Source organism: Arvicanthis niloticus, chromosome 19 (assembly GCF_011762505.2).
Source record: "Arvicanthis niloticus isolate mArvNil1 chromosome 19, mArvNil1.pat.X, whole genome shotgun sequence".
NCBI lineage: Eukaryota > Metazoa > Chordata > Mammalia > Rodentia > Muridae > Arvicanthis > Arvicanthis niloticus.
Window position 1 is genome coordinate 30,637,867 of NC_047676.1, and position 17,709 is coordinate 30,655,575.

At 36.9% G+C, this 17,709-nt stretch overlaps 1 protein-coding gene across 3 annotated transcripts in view; it reads right to left on the reverse strand.

Moving 5' to 3' along the window:
- Positions 1 to 17,709, reverse strand: part of Rictor (RPTOR independent companion of MTOR complex 2) — an 89,759-nt gene that overhangs the window by 46,489 nt on the left and 25,561 nt on the right. For all 3 annotated transcript variants that reach the window (XM_076916147.1, XM_076916146.1, XM_034523404.2), the window contains exons 3-6: positions 16,722 to 16,819; positions 8,979 to 9,043; positions 7,730 to 7,861; positions 5,031 to 5,094 (exon numbers count right to left, since the gene is read on the reverse strand). In XM_076916147.1, the coding sequence (XP_076772262.1) occupies positions 5,031 to 5,094; positions 7,730 to 7,861; positions 8,979 to 9,043; positions 16,722 to 16,819 (359 nt within the window). The remainder of the gene's footprint in view (positions 1 to 5,030; positions 5,095 to 7,729; positions 7,862 to 8,978; positions 9,044 to 16,721; positions 16,820 to 17,709) is intronic.

Below are 17,709 nucleotides of genomic sequence, written 5' to 3' on the forward strand. Positions count from 1 at the left end.
AGAGGAAGGCGGATTTCTGAGTTCGAGGCCAGCCTGGTCTGCAGAGTGAGTTCCAGGACAGCCAGGGCTACACAGAGAAACCCTGTCTCAAAAAAAAAAAAAAAAAAAAAAAAAAAGAAAAGAAAAGAAAAGAAAAGAAAGAAAAAAGGAAAAAGGAAAAAGGAAAAAAAAAAAAAAACGCAAGTTCAAGACTAGGCAGTAAATCTGCACAACTGGCACAAAGCAGTTAGACAACAGTGCTCTGAGACAGGCAGCTGCAGTCTATGCTGTGACTAGAAAGGGAATCGAGGAGAGAAAGAGGAGGAAACGAAAGAGAAGCAAGCAATAACTGAGGCCATGGTGGTTCTCTGCCTACATGGATGATGCCATAAGATGAAAGCATGGACAGAAATGGTTGGCAGAACCAAGGCAGTCAGGTTGTACTTAACACCCATTAGCCAACATGGCTCTGGGAATGTGTTCACTGGGTTCTCACTCTGGCTTTCCCACTATCTAGTGGTGTGGTATATGTATCAAAGGCAAGCGATTCCACGAAATGAAATTCTTACAGGTACACGGAAAACAGCACTTTTATTTATTTTATGAACAAAAATTCCATATGAATATAATGTATAAATTAGTATAAGAAATAAAATCTATTGTAATGTGTGTGTGGAGTGGCATGTATGTGTGGAAACCAGAGGCCAATGTTGGATGTTTTCCTCAATTACTCTCCATTTTATGTTTGGGACAGGGTCTCTCCCTGAACCTGGAGCTTAGTGACACAGCTAAAATGGCTAGTCAAGAGCTCCAGGGATCTGCCTGTCTGTCACCCTTACCCTCTCCCCACAACGAGGATTACACATGCAAGCCACTATATCCAGCCTCTTAATGAAGTCTGGTCCTCATGCTTATACAGCATATACTTTATTGACTGAACCCTGGTGGAATTTAAATGAGAAAAAGGAAAGAGTAGGAACAGTTAACCAGTGGCAAAATGTAGAGATTGAGGAAGGAGGAAAGAAGAGATCAAAGACACTGAAAAAAAAAAAAAAAAAAAGCCAGAAACAATATGAAACGGGTAAAACAGAAGGGAACATGATTTAAGTGTTTCTTAATTGCTCTTAGACTACAGAAGCTAGGTTTTCAAACATTTTGAAAGCATATAAAAAGCATGAGTAATTATTTTAAGAATCATCAAAGGATTGATAAAACAAATATTTGAATAAAAAGAATTAATGAAGTGGTGAGATAGCTTAGTGGGTAAAGGTGGCTGTAGCTGAGCCTGAATACCTAAGTTCATACCTTGGGACGCACATACCGAATGCAGAAAACTCACTCTTGTAAGCTGTCCCCTAACTGTATGGCAAGGCACAACACACACACACGTACGTGCATGTGCAAAATGAATTTATAAAAAAAAAAAAACTACTTAACTTTGGGGGAACTGAAAAGATCGTTCAGTCAGTAAAAAGCCTGCTGTGCAAGTATGAGGCCCTGAGTTTGGATCCCCAGCAACCATGTTATATAGGTGCCCTGGTATATGGCATCATATCACATGACATCATATTATCACATCACATCATATATCACATCACATCATACATCACATATCACATCACATCATATATCACATCACATCATATATCACATCATACATCATATCACATCATACATCATATCACATCACATCATATCACATCACATCATATATCACATCACATCATATATCACATCACATCATATATCACATCATACATCATATCACATCATACATCATATCACATCACATCATATCACATCACATCATATATCACATCACATCATATATCACATCACATCATATATCACATCATACATCATATCACATCATACATCATATCACATCACATCATATCACATCACATCATATATCACATCACATCATATATCACATCACATCATATATCACATCATACATCATATCACATCATACATCATATCACATCACATCATATCACATCACATCATATCACATCACATCATATATCACATCACATCATATATCACATCACATCATATATCACATCATACATCATATCACATCATACATCATATCACATCACATCATATCACATCACATCATATATCACATCACATCATATATCACATCACATCATATATCACATCATACATCATATCACATCATACATCATATCACATCACATCATATCACATCACATCATATATCACATCACATCATATATCACATCACATCATATATCACATCATACATCATATCACATCATACATCATATCACATCACATCATATCACATCACATCATATATCACATCACATCACACTGACCATCTATAAATCTAATTCTGGGTTTAGAGAATGGCAGCTTTCTGGAATTCATCAGCAAGCCAGTCTAGCTGGATAGATAAGCTCCAGGTTCAAGGACAGATCCTGAAGAGACAAGATTGAATGCAACTAAAGAAAACACCAGACACAGACCTCTGGCCTCCAGATCCACCTGCATGTTACTGGTTTCAGTGGCCAGGTATTGCTGAGAATGGACATATATATCTCTGATGCTAAAAGTACTGATAAAAAGAATGGGTTAAAAGGCTATAAAGGACAATATTTATCAAATGTTTTAACACTTTTAGCTAAATGAAAGAGAAATCAAACACTGTAGCTCTTTTTCTTAGGCCATAGTTACTATCAAGTAAATATATACAATATATATTTACTATAATATATATTAATTTATATATATGTTAACATATATAAAAATATTATATTTTTCTCTTAGCCTATAGTTTTATCTTAGTTTATAGTTTTCCCTTAGCTTATAGTCACCAAGTAAATAAATATATAATATGTATTTTATATATATGCACATTATATGGTTATTGCTTTTTGAAGTAGTAACATACTAATGATTTGTATCTCAGGAGACAATAGAATTAAACTGTCTCTGTTATGTTGCTATTAAATTATTTTTAAGAGTATAGTTTTATGAAAATATATTATAAATTAAATTTTAATGTGTACAATTCAGGCATGATGGCTCACCACTATGATCCTAGCATGTACAAGGTTGCTAGAGGATTGTCAGCAGCTTAAGCCCAGCTTAGGTTAGAGAGTGAGACTCTTTCTCAACAACCCCCACCACCCACACACATACACACACACATCTACACACACACACCTACATACACCTACACATATCTACACACACACCTACACACACACCTACACACACATCTACACACACACACACCCCTACACTCGCAAGCACACACGCATGCATGCACGCACGCTCCCTCAACAGACAGAGGCAGACAGACAGAACTGGGGGTTGGGGGGCCAGAATATTTACTAAATAATCCAAAGAGTGGGAGTCAATTGTTTGAATCTATTAGATACTATCTTTTCTTCTGAAAGCAACATATAGGTCAACAATTATGAAGAATCCCTAAAATATCTTTAGAGGTTCTACAAGAACTAACTATCTTAGTAACAAAAAGACACATTGTTTTTATAACACTTATTCTATCCCTGCTTGCTTTTATTTATTCAGTATACAGTCAAGGTCTCTAGAGGTTCCTCTGTATGTGACAGTAAAAGAGAGTGATGTAGAAGCAAATAGAACAGCCTAACTGTCTTTTATCAAGACCGGCCCTTAAGAAATTTACAAAAATGTAAAACAAGAGCACTCTCCTCACTAATTTTCCTCTCTTGGAAAATATACTTTAAAAAAAATGTTAGACTTACTGTTTATTGTTTTTAGTATATAAAGTATTTTTAATGCAATCTATGTTGAAAATATATCTCCAACCTCCAAACTGTTCTATAGGAAGAAATTCTTGTTTCTTGTCATGAGTACTCATAGTATTAGGAAGAATTTATGAACAAACAAACAATATAAGTCATTTTAAAATATAAATATGAGAAGCCAAATCACAGTTCTAAGCTAACAGTATTCTTAAAACAAAAGTTTCCAAACCTATTCCCAACATCACTTTAGTAGAATTTCAATCTTCTTTAATTAAAGATTCCTTATTCTTTACTACGGTGAACTTACAGACCATTACTAAACCATTAAGATTAATGGGGGGGGGGGGGGGAGGAAAAGAAGAAAACAAGTCAGTATACTAACTCTGCAGTCCAATATCTAAAACATGCAACAGATTTAAAGATAGTGAAAAGGAAAGGAGAAACAGCTAATAAATTCAGTCAGTAAGTAATTTTAAGCTGGATTTAGTGATATGTGCCTGCAATTCTAGCATTTGGGAGGCTGGGGCAAGAGGATCAAGAGTTTGAGGCCAACCTGGGCTTTGTAGTGTATTTCACCCAGCTAAGCCACCTACTAAGACCCAGCTTTAAAACATCAGTAATAATAATATTGGACATTTTCACAAACATACACTGCATTAGTTTTATGAACAAGCTTCTTTCTGAGGAAAAGCTATGGTACTTGTCTTAGGACGAGTCCCAATCCACTGTACTTCCTGTTTCCTTTCCTAGTTAGTCATGAGCCTATCACAACTACAACAGACAGTGAATTCTGGAGAGGGATCTCAGAAGCTTTGTGAACTGCCTTTAATCAAATCCTCCGCTTAAACTGTAGCATTATATACTGCAAAGCTGTCAGCCAAATTGTCACAAGTGCTCATGGGCTGTGGCCAAATTCACCTTGAAAGCAATGAGCTCCTGTTTGTGACATCCATTTCATATCATTAGCTAGGAAGATTCACACATTACAGACAGGTGAAGGTAGTTGGGGGCAAATAATCCATTCTCTAATGACTAAGCTGTAACTACATTTGCATGTACCGACATGACCATTTTCTAAGAATACTGTTCTAGCTATCCCCAATCACATATACTAATTACACAAATATTCATGCTTAACATGTTTAACAGGTCTACTTCATAAAATTTCATAACAAAATTAAAGTGTTTAATGAAAATTCATTCTTTAAATTTCAGGAAGACTATTTTCCAGCAATGTGACTACATAAGGCACTCCTGCCTTCTGCCCTCACACACAGAGCATACCTTCCTGACTAAGCGAAGGGCTTGTGTCCTCTCCACCTCGTTGCTCTGCTGTATGTCAATGCACCTAAATAACAAACAATGCATTAGTCATTGGGAAATCCTGTGTAACAGTACCTTACATAATAGTAGATCAGATTTATCTTCATAACCAGTGTAGTGTAGTAAACTGTAGTATGTGCTTTCTCAGTAACAGTAGATATTTCATGTATCTCTAGTGATAAATATTACCAGAAATATGAGATAAAATCTCAAGGGGTCAAAGGTGACATACCTATAAAGAAAGAATCACAACATACAAACAAAGCTAAGTATCAGAGATGCATGGAAAGACTTCTCCAACCTGGTAAGTCACAGCAATGTATATAAACTGTAAAGAAACTATTTCCACATTGTCTTAGTTTGTGATTTTAATTACAGGTTTAATTACAGCTGTATCTATAATGCCTGTCTTACTCAATGTAAGATCCTATTGTAGCCGGCCAGGAATACATATTAGTGAAATCCTGGGTCAAAACAATATAATATAATATAATATAATATAATATAATATAATATATATTACTAAATAACTTAAATTCAGAATTCTCTTCAATAATATTTGATCAAGTATCACTTAGATAACATTTCTTTATAAAATGTAATAAATTTTGTTTTATGTGACAACAAAATTACTTAAAAATTATGTTAGGCAGTTCCTATTTTAACCAATATTTTATAGTTAGATAAGATACTATTCAAAGCATTTCTGGTTTATCTAAATGGAAATAAAAAATGGGGAAGAGCTAGATAGAGTGCTTGCTTGAGGTTCGAGTCTAGCAACACACACACGCACATGCACACTCACACGCACACACAAAATCATGTGGCTGAGATTTACATTTTTAGCTATTACCAGAAAGCTTGGATCATACTCAATCCTCTGCCCAAACCAAGTATAAAGGTTGAAAACCTTCCCTCAGACAAGTGCTACTCAAAGGAAAATGAGCAACCCTGAAAAGACAAGCTGAGGAGTCTCCCGCTCCATCAGGCTGTCTCCACTGGGAACGTGGTCAGCCCCAGCTGTAGGGCGGTAGAGCCCTGGTGACTGACAGACTTAACGTGCAGGCAGGTAAGTGCCCAAAGGCAGACAGAAGTATGAGCTTAACCATCTGTATCAGTGTTCCCACCACAGTACTGGACAGGTTCTGTGCTGTGCAGAGGCAGGATTAGGCTCCAATAGGCCCAGGAAAAGCCTAGTCTGAGAAGCACGAGAACAGAGCAGAGATGCAGGAAATACTTAACTAACAAAGATTCTCTGGCTGGAGCTGGCCAAGGAGGAGGCTCTGCTAAATGCCTGCAGCTCTAGCTTCAGACTCCAAATCACTACTTCTTTGGACATGAGCAAAACCTAAACTAGTGCAGTAAGGCAAGACTCTCGATTAAAAAAACTCTCTTTAAAGGAAAACGATACCATGATCCAGTGCTGACAATCTTAAACATGAATGTTTGCACACAGTTGTTGTAAGCCATGATTTAAAGCAAATACCCAAACTAAAGTCTCAAGAACTCCAAATTAAAAAAAAAAAAAAAAAGACAACAGAAAAAAGAATGCAGATGATTTACATATAAAAACTTCAAAAATAACTGGTTGGTATGTCTGTGAAAATAGTGATGGGGAAATAAAGCAGACGCAAACTTTTAAAAAGATAATTTACAAGGCAATAACTGAAGCAAAACATTAAAGAGGAGGGACTTACTGCCAGGACAGACTGGAATAAAATTAAGTAAAGAGTAAGCCTTGAACTATGAGGTTAAACAAACAAACAACAAACTAGCAAAGGTTAAAAATACAATGAGGGTCCAGACACATGGGTGATTAAGATGATCCAACACAGTGCACATGGAGTGCCATGGGAGCATAAGCTGTAACATACAAAGCCCTTCCAGTTATGGGTGGGGGTTGGGGGGAGTTCATAGGTTACAAAAGTGGCAGAAAGAAAGAGCACTGACTGAGAGTAAGAAACAGACAGAAGACACTGACATTCACACACTGAAAATAACCAGCAGATAGGGCTGTAGATGGCCCCATGGTTAAGAGCTGTTGCTATCCTGTAGCGGACCCCCAGTTCCCACATGGTGGCTCACAGCCATCAGTAACTCTAGGTCCAGAAGGTCTGGTGCATTTTTCTGACCTCTTCAGGCACCAGGCAAGTACATGGTGCGTATGCACATATGCAGGCAAAACACTCATATAGTTAATAAATTATCTTTTAAAAAAGAAAAATTAATAGTAGCAAATTAATATTCAAACAGCAGATCAAAACAGAGATGTTGATGAACATAAAACCAAATTATTTCATAGCAAAAATAAATTTAAAAAACAAGAAGATATGATCAACGTGGAAGAACCTTACAGATTATGAGAAAGCAATACTGTATACTTATGTATGTTGATTATACATACTAATTAACATATAATGTAAAATGCAAGGACAGAAAACTAGTCTCTAAGGAGAAAACTACTTTACAGTTGCTTGAAAAGCATAAAGAGTTCCTATTATGCTAAAAAATACCCTCAGTCTTGGTCTTACTTGGATCCTGTGCCTTTGGAAGTTATCAAGCTTCACACCACAGCTCTGTGCAGGTTTGGCTGGATACTGAACTCAACCCAACACTTTACAGGTATAAGGAACCCAGGCGCTGGCCTCTGGGCACATTACCTAGCTATGAGATAGTCCACTTTCAGCTTCAGCACCTTCTGCAGAATACTGGAATCCTGGATGAGATAGCGCAGCGCTCGCAGGCCGGCTGCTCTCACTTCCTTTGCCTCATTTAATAAAGCTAAGCGCAAACTGTAGGGAAACAAAAACGTTCTGTCACATGAGCTTCAAAGACACCGCGGTTCAGTGCGGGCGACCCCACCCTCATCAGAAGTGCTTGGAGGAGAAGTGCTTCTGATTCCTTGTATTTTTAGACTGGGACTATTTTCAAGACTATTTCAAACTGAGTATCTCTTATCTGACAATCTAGAACCTCAAACTTTTTGAATATTTGAAATGACTCTAACAAAGTCTTGGATTTTGGAGCATTTCAGATTTTTCGTACTTCAGGATATTCTCCCATATCAAGTTCTTTCTTGGCTGAGATATCCCAAACCTTTTGTTATGTACAATTAATTCTATTTAAGAAAACCCAACCAACCGAACAAACAAACAAACAAACAAACAAACAAAAAACACTACAAAGTAAAGAATTTTATTTGGTGATGTCTTTATTCTGTGCTTCTGCCGAATAGTCACAGTAATCCAGCCAATGCGGAGTTTTATTAATCTTCTGGCATATTGTATAGATGCAAGAAGAAATCCTATAATCTTTTCAAACTGTATCATTAGGTGTTTCTACAATGTACCCTTTATTTGCATCTGTGCTTCCACATGTCGCAAAGGATACTTAGTTTAACCAGTAACAAGCTATTCAGCAGTAGCAAATACATACTACTATATTAATGCTAACATTCATATAGAACATCAAAAAGTGGCAATAAAACTGCTTGATCAATTAGCTATTAGCATACAACAAGTTTAGAATGGGTATACTACTTTCTTAGGTAAAATCTAGGGGTTTTTTTGGTCCTACATTTCCTGGAAAGAATGTGAATTTCGGTCTGTAAATTTAATATTTAATTATAATTTTTAAAGAAGTTCGGGGAACTCTGAACATTTAGGCTTAGTTTTTTGTATCCAGCAGTACAAAACCTCAACTAAGGCTCACACACAACAGTCACTGATTGTTACTGAATTTTTCTTTCAGCCAAACACCATTTCTATAGAACTGAGCTGCTGCTGACATCCTAGCTATAATTTAAATTGTTATAATGGATGAGCATGTGCTGCGGACATCCTAGCTATAACTTCTTATAATGGAAGTTACTAAAATAAGGGATGGAAGAAAAGACTGAACTAAACTTACCAAATAATAATGTCTTCATAATTAAATCCCAGTTTTTCTTCACTATGGCCAATGTCACAAAGAAGCTGTTAGAAGAAACACAAAAATACCTTGCATATGAGTTTAAATTTATATGTTTGTCTCTGCACAATTTTAGGCTCAAAAATAGGACTTTTTCTTTAATTAATTTCTAAAAACTCTATAATCGTATAATAAAAATACACTACATTATTTCTATCATCTTAACTTTGACTTAATCACAGCTTTAGCGTGACCTCTCCCCCCACATTTTGAACTGTCATCTTTTGTCTTTTGCTGTATTTCTCTCCCACAGTGTTGCTGTCTTATTCACCACTCCCAGTAGTCAGCACTGTGTTTACAAGCACTGCTGATTATCTAACAGACAACATTTCTTCCCCATGCCCTCCATGTCAGGTGCTTTCAGTACTTAGACCCCATTTACTCTTAACCTCATCTTCCCTATGTTTTTCTTTTTATCCTTCAGGATACAGAAGATATCACTGTTGTTAACTGTCTGCTTTTCAACCCACACATCGTCAGTAGTACCTCATATTCACATCCGTTCTCCCTTTATTGTTCTTCCCTAATGTCACAGTTCCCCCACTGGTCACAAGCTCTGTTCTGTCACTAGTGATATTGTTTGCTGAGGTTCTGATCCTACTTTTGCCTACACTTGTAGTTAACAATTTTCCATGTTTGCTTTTGTCTGAAAATGATTTTATTTTAGTTTTTAAAGGCATTTTTGATGAATACACTAAATTTAGTTTAGCTGCTATTTTCTTCCTAAAGTTTTGGGCTACTTAGTTGCTCAGAGTCTAGCATAAATCTTGCTGTCTTGCTCTTTCAAAACATGTCTTTTCCCCTTAGATTCTTTCAACCATTTTCTTTCTCATCATTGGTTGTCAGTCTTATTTTGATTTGTTCAGCTATGATTTCCTCTGTATCTAAGAGAATAAATAACACTTTGTAAATCTCTGGTTTTGAGTATTTTACCATTTTTTAAAAACATTCCATATATTATCTCTTCAAAACCACTCTGTCCAAATCTCTTCTCTTCTGCTGGCAAAAAGGTATATGCACCTTCATTAAATCATCTTTTCTTTTGTTTTCAATTTTTTCTTATTTCAATTGTTGTATATTTTCTACTGACGTCATCTTCTAATGTCTATACCTTCTCTACAATGCCAGTGGTTCTCAATCTGGGCTCTGAACGACCTTTCACAGGGGCCAGAGATCAGATAACCTGCATATCAGATATTTACATTAGGATTTGCAACAGCAAAATTATTATTATGACGTAGCAACAAAAATAATGTTTTGGTTGGGGTCACCATACCATCTGGAACTCTATTAAAGGGTCACAGCATTAGGAAGGTTGAGAACCACTACAGTAACACATCTAGGGACTTTCAAATTTTAGATAACATACTTTTCTCTTAAATTAAATTAAAACTTTCTAATATTCTAGTGAAAAAATCTTACTTTTTCATCCATTTTCTCCACAGTTCTCTCTATTTCTTTGATATTTACATGACTATTCAAATCTTTGGGGCTCTTTGATCTGACCGTGTAGTCAGCCCTGTCCTTTGCTGGCTCCTGTGCTCTTTGCAGACTGAGCCATTTTTCCCTAGTGAGGTCAGCCTACTTCTCTCTGGCACTGATGGTACTCAGTACAGGTTAGAGGGCTGTTCTCTAAGGACTGCCACCCTCCAGGTCTTCCTCACCTCTAAGGCTTCAACTGAAAGCTTCTTATTAAAAGCCCTAGTTCCTAGAATAATAAATTTAATTTCTATCTTATAAAAATACTACAAAGTTCTATATCAAATTTTCTGCCTATCTTAGGCAGTAAGTTTCCCATTCTAGTCGGCTCTGAGGTTCAACAAATTCATGAAGGGGAAATCTTCTGCACCTGTCTTCAAAACAACACGTGACCCTGTTTCTTTCTGTGTTTCATGTCAGTGAGTATTCCTTGAGTACAAGAGAAGGAAGTCTCTACTTCTACAGTTTTTCACTGAACCTCTGACCTCTGTACTTCTTGATAGCCAAGTAGTTAGGTGTCTTTACCTCTGGGGTTTTTTTTGGGGGGGGGTTGGGGTGGAGAGTTAGGGGTGTTCTCTGTGTAGCCCTAGCTGTACTGGAACTCTGTCTCCTGAATGGTGGGATTAAAGGCATGCGCATGACCACCCAGGTTGTTTTTTGGTTCTAGTTATTTTATAGAGAGCACTGTTTACAAGCCACCTATATGGGTGTCTACATGTGGTTCTAATTTAGTTATAAAATTTGAAAACTAGTTTCTATTCAAAAGCTGACCAATAAATACAACATAAAACCATGTTTCCTAAAACCCGAAAAATAGATCTAAAACGTCCACTTAAAATTGAAGTACCATATAAGATTTATTGTTGAAGAAGATGTAAACTAAAAATACTTCACAAAATTTGGAAAAAGCATCAAAAATAAAATCTACTTTTATAGATTTATAGATATATAAGCATTACACCTACACTATTGGTTTATAATACTAAATAACTGTTCTTCTTTCATCAAAGACTTCTCTCTGCAAAAGATGAAAACCATTACAGAAAACTACATTGGATCAAAACGCAGTTATAGAGCCTGTTCCCAGCTGACCCATCTACAACTCCTGCACTAATGGCTCAGAGGTGGAAAGATTGTAAGAGCTACAAGAACAAGTAGTTGCTATAAGATTGTTCCTCCTAAGAACACCAGAGAAACTACACCCAGGAAGTCTCACAAAAATGGCTGGCTAAACATGGCCCAAACCAGGAAAACACCCACAGATATGCTATGGAGGGAGACAGAAGCTCAGGAGGCCTCATTCCCAAACAAAAAACTGTACAACTAAGAAATGCGAAAAAAAAAAAAAAGTGGAAAAATAAGTTTTCAACAGGAAAAGCACAACAACTTTCTCCAATAACAAACGGTCAGTCATCCCTGAACGTTGGATGGGGCAGTGATTTAGGGCTGGAGAGATGACTGAGCAGTTAAGAGCGCTGGCTAGTGTAGCAGAGGATCTGGGTCTAATTCCCAGTACCATATGGTAGCTCTTAACTGTAACTCCAGTTCCAGGGGATCTGATGCCCGCTTCTGGTATCTGCAGGCACAAAGTACGCACATGATGCGCAGACATATATTCATGCAAACACTCACGCACATAAAATAAGTGAATCTAAAACAAAAAGAGGGAAAACGAGAAATCCAGTGATGCACTGTCAGTATGAATTGTTTGTGTAAAATTAGGACCCAATATTTCATCATCATAACTATGTAAGAAACTAACTTTTTTTCATTTTAGTCAAGTTACTTAAGGTTTGTTAAATTTGCTGCCTACTGATAGTAAAGTTAATACCAATCAATACCATTAGAAAGTTATAGTCCTGTCATAAATATTTCTATGCTTACGGGGGGTGGGGTGGCTGCTGGAAGTCAAACTTTAGTCCTCTGGAAGAGCAGCAGCCAATGCTCTTAACCGTTGAGCCATCTGTGGTGGTTTGAGAGTGAGACGTTCCCCATAAATCTTGGGCATTTGAATACTTGGTCCCCAACTGGTGGTTGTTTGGGGAGGATTAGGAGCCTTGTTAGACAAAGTATGTCACTGTGGGTGAACTTTGAGGTTTCAAATGCCTGTGGGCTCTCAGCTGCTGCTCCAGTCAACATGTCTGCTGTTTGCTGACACGCTGCCTTGCGGCCCTGCCACAGAGCTACACCCTACCCTTACACAGGAGATTCATATCCCTCTATAACTCTTAAGCACCCAAAGCTCTTCCTTCTGTAAGTTGCTGTGGTCAGTGTTTTATCAGAGCAATAGGTAGTACCTAAGACATCTTCCAGCCCTTATTTCTTTACTGTTTTGGGACTAGACACACAGCCTATTTATGCTAGGCAAGAGCTATCCTTCATCACTGTTTCCCCACTCTTTAACTCTGTGAGACAGGGTCTGACTGAAGAGCTCAGACAGGCCCTGAATTTGAACTACATGTATATTTATTTATTTGTGTTTGTGTGTGTGTGTGTGTGTGTGTACACACAGGTGCACCACCAGCGAGTGTGTAGGTCAGAGGACAACTTGCAGAAGTCAGTTCTCTCATTCCATCACAGGGGTCCCTGGGATTAAGCTCAGCTCATTAGGATTGGCAGCAACTCTTTTACCACTGAGTCTCTCACTAGATCAAGTCCTTGAACTGGAGATCTTTTCGCCTCTGCCTTGAAAGTAGCTGGAATTACAGACTACACCACAACGCCTAACTCTTAGAAGGTAATTTATACATACATAACAAAACACAGAGGTGAACATTTTAAAAAAAGGGAATGGTATATTTAGAAAAGGAAAGCATTCTATGGTATACTGCAATGTGAAAAACATGCAAGCTGCAAATCAATATATACATAGCTGGATACAGGCACATACAAACCTGTATTTATAATATACTGATATCTTAAACTCATCTAAAACTACTTTGTATACACATAGTAAATTATAAATAAAACTGAGCACTTTACAAAACACTGTATTTCGTTCATTTAACTCTTATAATGTAAACAAACAAACAAAAAAAACCCAAACAAACAAAAGACACTCACATAAACATATTTACCCAATGTTTGTTACCACAAAAACTAAGTAGCTTCCAGCCAATAACCTCTGGATTATGATAGAGTGCTTTGGAGGAGGAAAGGTAGCAAATGAGAAAAGAATTTAACTTTTTACTATAAAATCTTCTATGCCATTTTCACATTTTATACTTGCTTCACATATATACCCCTTACATTAAAAAAAATAACAAATAAAGATGCTTTCAAAGCTTTAAAATTTTTAGAATGAAGAGTTTAAAGTATCCTCATCTTTAGAAAGGAGGTGGTTATACTGTGAACATGTTGTCTGTTGTAAAAATAGAACACCAAAATTATATTCATCATCAGTCTGCCATACACACTGCTGTATCTACTGTGATGATGTTCAGAGGACAGGCATGGTGTGGCAGTCAAGTGATTAAAAGATCATATCACTAGTCTGCTTGCTTCGTGGCTTATGAAGAGGTTTTAGGAAAGAAGTTCACCCTATACATTAGCACAATTAACATCAACGCTAGAGTTAACACTTAACAGTAAAGCAAATGCTAGCTACAACTAAAGCCTATACTTAAAATGAAAAATCTTATCAATCTGACATATTACAATCAAAAGTCTGCAACAGGATAGATCTGGAATAAAGAGAAGCTGAAGAGTAGAAAGCCTAAAGTATGTCATGGGTCTGAGAAGCTTAGTTTAAAGAAATAGTATTCTCTAGCTTACACCCAATAGGTAATATTCAGAAAACGCTGTGTTCTGGTGCAAACAGAAGAGAATGTCCACCTAGCCCTTTGTCTTCTAGTACTGTAATTACTACCTTTTCATTTCTTATCCAGTCAAGCTACTGAGTTGTTTGAGAATCTCTCCATTACACTAAGCAGCACATGTACATGCAGATTTCACAGGTATGCTACCTCAATAAGTATTTTTTTATACCTAACTCTGACATTCCAGAGGCTATTACAATCAAATTCAGCATGTGCTTGTGTGTGGTAAATGAGTGAATTCTATGACAAAATCCACACACATTGACTTGGAGCAGCAGCAGTTATTAAATGGAGGCGTTTTATCTCCTAAGGAACATTTGACTATTCTTGAGGACATTTTTGCTTATCACAATTGGGGTGTGTTAAATAAATGCTCCTGTCATATAGTGGATAGAGCCACAAACAAGCCTCTGCCTTCTTCTAAAACAATTACCTGTTTTATTAAGTCAATAGTGCAAAACACTGAAGAACCCTGATCTACTACCTATGGTTCAACAATTAAGCAGGCTTATCTTCTTAAAGAGTTAGTGAAAAACTAGTCAATAGGTAAAAAACACAATCAAAAACAAGCTCCCAACTGCCATGCAGTCTGCTATAGAGCTATCATACAAACCAGCATGATCCTGCATCTAACAGTTTTTACAGTACTGTGAAATTTCTCCAAGACTGGTCTTTGTTAGTTAGGGTTAGACTTGACTGAAGCTTCAGGCTTCTCCTACATCATTAGCCAAAGTAAATTTTATCAAGTCTAAAGTTAATGGATTTATTTATGAGGCAGCTCTTTAGACCACAACTTAGGACTTAATCCCTCTTACTGTAAGCACTTTCTACCAAGTCTATCTGGTTTTCCAACCTACAAGTACCTGAAAACAGAGAACAAGAAGCTAGCACCAAGACTAGCAGAAAAGGCAAAAGTTAATTTTAAAATATGATTTAAAAATAAAAAATACACAGAGTCTGGAAACTGCCACTACAGAAGCTGCACAGTCTACAGGAGAAGAAAAGGAACATAAAGCAAAAAAGAATTAGCAAAGAGAGAGAGGAACAACGTTGTAGAGGGAGGCACAGAAAGTGGAAGGTGGGATAAGGGCACAGATTAAAGAGGGTAAGGAGAGGGAGCAGAGAAGAGGAAGGGAGACAATCCCTGAATGCAGAAGAAGAAGCATAGACTAAGTAGAGAAAAACAGAGTGAAGTGCTATGAAAGACATTTAGAGAAAGCAGGGAAAGAAAGAGAGGGAGGAGAATCAAGAAACTGATCCCCTCACTCCAAAGCCTAGACGGAAAAAACAAAAAAGAACACAAACAACAAAAACCAAGAACAGAGAGGAAAAACGGTGCTGCTCTAGGACTGAAGGCTCAAACCCCAAAGGTCCATCTTGGTACCATCCAATTCCTGGCAGTGCCAGCCACAGCTGCTTATAAATACTGGAAACATCTCTAGAATGAACTGAGGCATCTATCAGTGTAAAATACTCAATTATGAAGATTTAGTATGAAAAGTTAAGTTATTTAATGTTTTATGCTTCATTTAACAAATAGCAATTTTTGGATAGTTTAGTGAAAGCTATATAAATTAAACCCATGTGCTTCTCTCACCAAGCTCACATGGATTTCTATTAGACAACACTGTTCTAGAATGCTTTAGGATTCAGGCTGGTGCCACAACGTCAACAATAGCAGTTAGAGCCATCTTACAACTACCCCTAGTTTTCAAACTACCCCAAGACAAGTAGAGCCACACACTGAGGTGTGCAAAGCCAGTCATGACAGCATTCCTAAGCCTGATAAAATTGTTTTTAACAGTTAGGCAGTGGCTTATTTGAGTTACATAAAGATCAACAATATAAAAGTGATAGTTAATAAAAGGAAATAAAACCATAAAATGCACCTCACTTGAGCTCTAATTTCCATGTCAAAGATAGGAATAAACAATCAGGAGAAGGGAAAGGAAATACAATAGGTCTCTGGAAATTATGTTTGTTTCTAAGATGCATAACAGATTAATAGGCATATGTTAACAAGATCAATAAACCAGTAAGGGACTGGATTATAGGCTTCTCAGTGACTTGCTTCTGTTTTCTTTCTAAGCCTACTGCATTTTCTACAATATGAACATGTTCCTATTATTTACATTCATTTGACAGCTATGCATGGTGATGTGCAACTGTAGTTCCAATTCCTCAGGGAAATGGCAGGTTCTCAGGGGTTCTGAGACCAGCGTATACAACATAGCAACACTCCTCAGAAACTTAAAACAGGATGAAAAAAACGAGAAAATCAGAAAAGTACTACTAATAAGTAAATAGTCACAAAACCTCTTAATGATTAGGAAATGTTTACTGAGTCAAATAAAAGAATGTGTCAGAACAGTTTCAAGCTACTTGCCTTAGTGAAGTTATTCAGATGGCCCAGCTTTCTCATATTTGATACTCCTTGCAGTTTGGCCACATTTTGGAGAATCTCCCTCAAGTTATCAGAAGGTTCTGGTAGAAAATACAAAACAATTTAACATAAGCATCAGAGTATTACCATAACCAAACATACAGTATGCTGTAGCAAACCTCCCATGTTGGTTCTCAGTTTACAGCGCTGTAAGCCTTCTCCCCAAATGCACAGTTGGCTGACTTCAACTACAAATAAGTTTCAACTACGAAACCATAAGTCTTAAACATCACAACTTTCATTTTAGTTATTAGGTGGCAACAGGAACCAAATATATTGTTCAAATTTAAATAACCAAAAACTTAGATAAAAACATTTATCAGGTATATTTTTCACAACTGTAATTAAACTATTAGTTGTAATTACTGTTTTCCTTACCAAATGAAAGTGTCCTGTTCTGCATTTAGCTTCTCTTCTACCTAACTTCACTACAATGGTGATGGCCATGACAATGTGGATAACTCAGCAAGCACGGCACCCAGAACCGAAACTGCTAATTCCCTTCTGCTTTGAAGCTAGCACCTGCTACTTCAAATCACCCCCTTCATTTCTCTCTTCATCTTTTGTAAATTACAAATTTTGTATGAGTGAAATTCACTTTAGTTTTAAGTGGGTTGAAAAAGGTCTACATTGCCGGGCAGTGGTGGCGCACGCCTTTAATCCCAGCACTTGGGAGGCAGAGGCAGGTGGATTTTTGAGTTCGAGGCCAGTGTGGTCTAGAGTGAGTTCCAGGACAGCCAGGGCTACACAGAGAAACCCTGTCTCAAAAAAACAAAAACAAAAACAAAAACAAAAAACAAAAAAACAAACAAAAAACCAAAACAAACAAAAAAAACAAACAAACAAAACACCAAAAAAAAAAAAAAAAGTCTACATTAATGACTTAAAGATCTGCCTAGCAATAAGAAAGATCAGGTCCTTAAAAAAATAT